Here is a 7,823-nt window from a genome sequence, read left to right as displayed (position 1 = left end):
GATAGTTTTGTGCTCGTCGAACGGGCTAGAAGAGCTTAAACAATTGGTTACTAAACTACTAAAGGAAGAAGTTGTATCCCTCTTGGAGACTTTCAATCTCTTTATTGCTTAGCCTTCGCAAGCTTATGCAATAAAGAGATTGAAAGGGATGGGGTTGAGAGAGAGAGACTCATCAATAAGCTTGAATTGTGCTCTCGCACATGCACGCACGCACGCGCGTGCGCACACACACACACTCTCTCTCGCATATGCACACACGCACGCACCCACACACTCGCTCTGGCACACGCACACGCGCACACACACACTCTCTGTGTGACTCATCCATTATCCATCCGTCTATTCATTGTAATTGTAAACATTGTCAATTGACCTTACATCCTACCAACCCCAAGCTCCCCACGCGGCCCCTGAATTTGTATAATTGAATGCCCGGCCTCCCCTCTTTTTCGCTAGTCTTCTTATTTCCAATTGTGTTGGGAAACAAATATGATCTCCATCCATCAATGCACAGACGAGAAACCGCCGATCGATCTCTCTCTCTCTCTCTCTCTCTCTCGCTCTCGTGAGTTCTCTTCGGGTCTTCGGTCCTCTAATGCCGGAATCAGATTCCTAACTCAATCATAGGCGCATTCTAATCCACTAACTCCTTGCTTGCCTGTCCCATGGGGGCCATGGGTCATCATCCCTGCTTAGAAATATTTCTCCAACCATGATTTCTCTGTTATAGTGACATCATCTATTAGCAGGGTTTAATCCCGGTAATCTTCTGCTAACGAGACCCTTAGGTGTATATAGTCGCCCTCTTTAGATGCCAGCTTACACTTGCATGCGTTTGCAGTCTGCTAAATTTTGCATTCTTCTGATCGATAGAAATGCATGTCTCTCATGATCACTGAACAGTCCCCTCTCTGCTTGGTCTCTTCTACCCTTCTCTTAGGAACATTGCTTCCTTTTTTAGTATTGCAGCTCATTGAGCAGAATTGGATACGTTCCTGTTATTTAAGAAGCCCCGGATCAATCTTCTTCCTGATCATGCACACTCCATTTCAAGAGCATCCACCATTTTGAAGATGGTCTTTGTGTGCAAGGAACTGCATCTGTGTTCACAGTGCTATATATGCTCAAGGTAGCAGGAGAGAACTATATTGGAATTTGAGAGGCAATTTTGCAGTAGTTTAAGAGGCAAAGCCCAGCTGTACAGCAATTTTGGATCACTGGGTAGACTGGTCCATTGCAGGAGAAGCCAGCTTTTGATGCTATTCCAGCTAGCTTAAGATCCTTGAAGCTTGCTATCAGACTGTCCCTACAAGTTTACCAAACCTGATCAGTCAGTGAAGAATTTGTTCAGACGTTAATTCCTATTCTCTGTTTCACAATGATGGCTGGGATCTTCTCACACTGGACTTCTTTCCTTTTCATCATTGCCCTCCCAGCTGCAGTGGTAGTGTTGGCTCTCATATTCACACTGAGGCGCCCCTTCATGGCCTCCTTGAACAAGAAGCATGTGTTCATAACCGGGGGATCAAGCGGCATAGGGCTTGCCATAGCCAAGACGGCTCTGCAAGACGGGGCAAACGTGACACTGGTCTCAAGAAGCATGAGCAATTTGAGATCAGCTGCAGAAGGTCTGACAAGGGAAGTGCAATGCAGCCCTGACAGGATAAGGTGTGAGGTAAATATGGTTCTCCTCTTCTAATAATCGTATGGTTTCAGAGGCAGGCTCTTTGATTAAACTCGGTCTTTTGGGGGATGTTGCCAATTGTCGATCGTTGATTCACCTTGAAAGGGCTTGTGGAACCTTCTGCTGCAAGTTGGGTAAAAGGTGGCAGTGTTGATTAATATACAGGATACCAATGCCATGATCTGTGCTGCATGCCAACGTTTGATGCAGCTGCTGGGCTTCTAAAATTAGTGTCTGGCTATGTATTCAAGTCTCCACTCTTCGAGTGAGACGCCCATCAAGGCCTTAAGCAACCACAACTTAATTTGTTATCAGTCGGTTATTGCATGCGTTTGCTATGTATGCTATCATTGTGTACAGAAAATCAAACTATCTGTAAGTTGTGAATACTAAGCTATGCCAAAGAAAGGTTAATTTTGCACTGGTGATTGATCAGTACTTGCTAAGAATGCTTTGGACTCTGGCACCTTCTTCCAGCTACAGCCTCCTATGATTTGGCATTATAGACGTCTAGATTGGAATGTCTGCACAGCGTTTTGTATCTGTGTATCTCTGGTTAATTGTCGTGGCACCATTGCTGTCTTCTAGTACTGTGCTTCACATTGGTTCTCTCTTTGGACTGATCAACAGGCAGCAGATGTGGGCGATTATGAGGCGATCTCGGCTGCACTGACGGCAGCATGGGAGTGGAAGCCCATAGATGTGCTGGTGTGCAATGCAGGGCTGACCAGGGGTGGGTATTTGGGGGAGGGTTCAGTGCAAGACTTGGAGATAACAGTGCGGACCAACTTCATGGGCACTGTGAATCCCCTGCATGCAGCCCTGCCACAGCTCAAAGAGCGAAGCCGGAGCCACCCCATCTCTCTTGTCATCACTGCCTCCCTGGCTTCTCTGGTAAGTTAATCACACTGCTCATATAACTATTTTTACTGCCACTGTTCCGATACTGATGACTAAATAATGTTAGGTTAAGGTTCCTTTATCCTATGTAAGCTGGTTGTGAACTGTGAAATTTTTTCCCATCAATAATGGCGGCAAAGACTAGGTCTTTGCATGTGATTGCAGCTGCTAGACAAATAAGGCAATGTTGCCCTAATAGCTTGACAATCTTCTATCGTTCACCAGGTTACAATACATGCGTACCCGCCATTATAAATTTTGTTACAATACAGTGACGAGATTCAGGCATTTGTTGTTTTCCGATTGTACTGTAGGCGTGACATTGAATGGCCAATGGCGTAAAGGTATTAGTACCCCAGAGAAAGGTGTGGGGGGTTATGATATGAAGCGTACAGATATGTCACGAGATCTGTAGAAAGGCTGGGCAGAGCGTCTTCTTGCTGTGCTCCACTTCAGACCTCCTCCATCGCTCCGTGATACAGTAGTTTTGTCCCACTTCCCAGATGCGTAATAGACTATGCAGAGGGTCGGCATGTGGCTTGCTCCATGCCCAGATCTGTCACCTATCTGCACATATCATGTGAAGTGGTGCATATATATATATATATATGGGACACTAGTACCAGTGTTCACTAAAAATCTGAGGTAAATATCCCAAAAGGAAGAAAGAGAGGTAAGAAAAGAAGTAGCTTATATAAAGTTCTTTACAAAAGAAGGCTTAAAACCTTGAGCTCTACAGAGATTTACATCTATCACCCAAAGGTGAGCCGGTAGGCATTGGCATTTCGGAGATGCCCGATTGTGGGTTTTGAACCTTTGGCCTTGCAAAACCTGTGCACATTATCTGATACCAACCCATTGGCTGCCCTGTTAGTAGGTCAGAGCGTGAGTCCCATCACCCCATCTTGACTTGCTTTCACGTGATCTGGCTTTTAGGAAACGGGAAACCACTGAAACCAGCCCTTTGGCCTAAAAGATCTGTTGAAAGTAAATGTTGAAAGGAGAGATTCAAATTCGTTGGACAAGTGAAAGCTTGTACTAAAAGGCGTCCTCGGTTATGAGGTTGTTCACCGATAAATGACCAGTAGTATAATAATGGGTCCAGAAATGTGTAGTGGGTTATTCAAGACAAGGTGTGACATGCATGATTCTTACTACTACTACTACTACTACTACTAGCCTTAGCCTTTAATGCATGATTCGTACTCCTCCTCCAGGCTTTGATGCGATGTTTTACTTGGTCATTTGTCTCTCTCTCTCTCTCCCTTTGTTTGAACCTTTGATCATTTGCTGCTGTTGTGTTTTGTTTGTTTGTATGATGGGCAGTTCTTTATGTACGGGCATTGCGTGTATTCTGCAACAAAATATGCTGTGAGAGGACTCGCAGAGGGTCTCAGATTCGAGCTCCTACCATACAAGAATATCAGGCTCAGCTTGATTTGCCCGGGCTTTATCAGCACCCCTTTCTTAGATGAAGGTTCTCTCTCTCTCTCTCTCTCTCTCTCTCTCTCTCGTATGAAAACTTGCACATAATAGACAAAAAGCACCAATGTCTGGATGCGTACTACTCTAGTCCTCATTAGCACAGCAAATTCTGAGTCCACACTGTCGCAAGTATACGGTTGATTATTTTACTGCCATAGCCTTTCACCTAACAAGCAAATGGGGTTGTTTGCAGCTGACAAAGACAAGGAAATCAAAGGTCTGCTCAAGTGGGTCAATTTCTACAGCAGGAAGTATGCTGGGTCGCCTAACAGTGTGGCCAGGAAGACCATAGGGGCCATCAAATCAGGCTCATCTTCCATTGTGACAACCAACCTGTTGGGGCTGATACTGGCCTGCACGGGCAGGGGCCTGGTCCCTGCAGACAATGTGGCCCTCTACCTCCTTGAGCTCATCATGTTCTTGCCTATCAGGCTGGTGTCCAGCATCGTCATCTTAATCTTCCGCATCATCGTCCGGCGGAAAGCTGCGATTTCTGAGTCTGATTACTTGCAGGAGACATGAGATCCAATTGTTAGTTACACAGCTTGGCTGCAGCTCCAGTGAATTAAAGCAATATATGCATCAATTGCACAGGTTCTGGGCTTTGCATTGCCTGATAAATGCTGTGGAAGCTTGGGATGCGTCAATCGCTCTTCTGCTGTTCTTTCGGCTTCTCCTTCCTCGCCACCTGCATTCCCAGTGGGTCAGATTAGATGGTGTTATCTGTTGTAGAGTAAAGTCACAACTCTTGAGTGTTTGGGTCAGGTTTTGATTCCTATGTCAGTAAATGAAGTCTCTCGACTGCAAATTGCTTCATTATTTGTTACCACTTGATGGTACTCACATGGATATAGTGCCTTCAATTTTATGCATAAATAATCAAAATTTCCAGAGTATGGAAATCAATGCTCCACATAATGAAAGGCCATAGGGATCAAGATATGTAAACCAGTTCGCCTCCAAAATGCAGTCATGAAAACATACTTTAGTCCATAAAATCTTGCACTGGAATGATAAATGTAAGAAGAAGCTTCTCTAAACTTATCTTCATAGAGACGATCTTTTAATGTGCAAATGATTTGGTTATGCTACTAATTGTAGTGCGAAGTATTTGCATCTCCCAAAAAGGAATTACGCTGGAGACTAGTCCCCCATCTCATCAAATCAAGATTTAATCAAGCTCTATTTACTAGCCACCTTGTGAGATGTTGAGACCTTCGTTTTGATGCTTAAAATCTGTATGAAACATTGGTTTTATAACTAAAATGCTCAAAAAGTTTTGCTAGCATCTTTAAGGGTGTTGCTTTTTATTAGCATTGATATACATGATATGGCATTATATTGTAATGGCCAAGTTGTCATGTGATATGGCATTATATTGGAATGGCCAAGTTGTCATGTGAAGGTTTGATCTTTTTTTTTTTTTTCGACAAGGGCATCATTACTACCTTACCATTGTTGTCTACCCTCAACTCTACTTTAATTTTGCATTGCATGTTGATTAGTTGTATTCTCTCTTCTTAACCCCTACCATTGTAACCAACTCATCCCTTTCATCATCTCCTCAATGTAATGTCTCCTCCCCTCCCTCGTAACCTCGCACTAACCCCTCTATAGGAAACCCCCATCCCCCATAAACCCCCACCTCCATAGGCATTGCCTTGCCACCTCCCCCTCCACTTAAAAAGCTTCCCCCCCTCCCTCGTCGAGGGATGTTGAGCACCCCCTTGGTTCCGTAGAAGCTTCACCCCCCTCTCCGTCGGTAGCAGCAGCACCCCTTGTGGGCCTAGAGAAGCGCCTCCTCCTTTGAAGATAGGCAGTAGCTCCCCCTCTCCGTTGGACTGAGAATCCCCCACCCCCTTCCCCGGGGCATGATGTCAGCAAGCCCCCCCCCCCCCCCAATTCTGTGCCCCTCCCCTGTGAATAGTGTGAAGAGAGGGAGAGGAAGAGGGAGAGAGAGAAGAAGAGGGAGAAGAGAAGGAGAAGAAGGAAAAGAGGTGGGAGAGAAGAAGTGAAGGAAGGAGAGGGAGAGAAGAAGAGGAGAGAGAAAAGGGAAGGGGAGAGAAGGGGAAAGAAGAAGAAGAAGAGAAGAAGTAGAAGAAGAAGAGAGGGAGAGAAGAAGAGAAGGAGAGGAAGAAGAGAGAGCAAGTAGAGGAAGAGAAGAAGAGAAAAAAAGAACAGAAGTAGTGAGAGAGAAGGAGAAGAAGAGAGAAAGAAGTAGAAGAGAAAGAGGAGAGAGAAAAGAGGAAAGGAAGGAGAGAGAAGAGAAAGAAAGAGAGGGAGTGAGAGTTGGTGTGTAGCCTCGAGGAATCGCGTTGGTGAAGCTAGCCTTTTGGCGAAGGACCCCCATCTAATGACCCTTCCTACTTGAGCCTATCGTCTTGAAATCCATCGAGGTCCGGACTGTCCAATCTTCGTGGGGCGAATGGCTCCCAAGAAGAATGTTGCGAGAAGCGTAGGTGCTAAAGCTACCGTTGGTATTGGTAATGTGGGAGAGGCAAGCGGAGCGACCAATGTGACGAATGACCCTACGATCACAAATCAAACCCAGGTTCTTTAAGCTTTATAATTAATTACGTTTTATTGCTCGTGAAAGAAATGAAGGGTTTAGCTACTTGCATGGACCACGGACGAGTCTTAGGAGCTAGGTTGCATGCGCGAAGTGATAGAGTATGGAGTTCGCATAAGTTTATATGTATAAAATGATAGCTTTTACACACATAAAATGATAAGGTTTTCGCATTATTTCACATAAAATAATAGCTTTTAACCCACTTCAGTGGATGAATAGTCATTTAGAATTCATTTTTTCGCAATCATGATTAAAAGAAACACATGAAATGTTAGTTTCCGTTTGTAAGATACATTTGCACCATAGGAAAGAAACCTAGACTTTCATATACTCCTTTATCAAAATAACGCAATAGTATCCTAAAATTGCCAACCAATTTTTCATGCGCAAGGATGATAGAGTACATTAAAGTAACAGTTAGATCATGCACATGTCGATATATGTTAACTTGTACACTCAATGGGATTGCACGATAAACATTGATAGAACAGTAGTTCTAAGAGAAATTCCGTTTAGAGATCCTTGTCTGAACTCTAGCCGATAGATAAAGATTGGATAACCTATGGCTAATTAGGTTGGAATCTCCTTAATGTACTCTTGGTGATGTGCCAGCAATATGGGTTAGCACTTGGTGAACTATGATATTAGATAGCCACTCTAGGAATTGGGTTGATCTTCTACCCTAAATAGGTAGCCAAGATTAATGAAGGTCAACATGAAATTACTTAAATCATTTAAAGGATCTAGAAGGAATCTGTTAAATTGTCCTTGCGTGAAGCCCTAGCCCAAGGGGGAGAGTAGACTTTATGATAGTTGATTTATGCTAAGCAAGTTGCTGGAATTGTTGAAATGGTTTTAACGCAGGACGATCTTGTTAAAGACAGATTGTTGATCCAAGTTATGCTTGGTTGTTTGAAAATGTTGTAAAAGTGTTTTGATTCATCCAAGTTAAATTCTGTTTGTGCATGCAATGGGATTGCGATGCCTTGAAGGAAGAGGTTGTGCATTCAACTGTTTGTTGATGTGGTTTTGGATGCTAATCCAAGTTGTTTGTGATTGATGATTTCATGGTCGGGTCTGTGATGGATTGATTGCCATGGGAACAAAAGGGATGTTTTTCCTAGTAAATGTTACTAAGCTGGTTGCTTCAGCTGTGGTTGATTTGCTAAAGGGTTAATTAAG

The 7,823-nt window shown here is 43.8% G+C and overlaps 1 protein-coding gene across 1 annotated transcript; it reads left to right on the top strand.

Moving 5' to 3' along the window:
- Positions 1-413: 413 nt before the first annotated feature.
- On the top strand, positions 414-5,250 carry LOC148032960 (3-dehydrosphinganine reductase TSC10A-like). Its single transcript, XM_087683654.1, has 4 exons — positions 414-1,675; positions 2,315-2,578; positions 3,911-4,061; positions 4,263-5,250. The coding sequence occupies exons 1-4, from the start codon at positions 1,379-1,381 to the stop codon at positions 4,589-4,591; spliced, it is 1,041 nt and encodes a 346-aa protein (XP_087539780.1). The 5' UTR covers positions 414-1,378; the 3' UTR covers positions 4,592-5,250.
- The last annotated feature ends 2,573 nt before the right edge of the window (positions 5,251-7,823 follow it).

This window comes from Lygodium microphyllum, chromosome 8, assembly GCF_053477565.2.
Source record: "Lygodium microphyllum isolate KBCC chromosome 8, Lygodium_microphyllum_v1.1.10, whole genome shotgun sequence".
In the NCBI taxonomy this organism is placed as follows: domain Eukaryota; kingdom Viridiplantae; phylum Streptophyta; class Polypodiopsida; order Schizaeales; family Lygodiaceae; genus Lygodium; species Lygodium microphyllum.
Note: the sequence above shows the minus strand (reverse complement) of the source record. Positions and strands in the feature narration are given on the sequence as shown.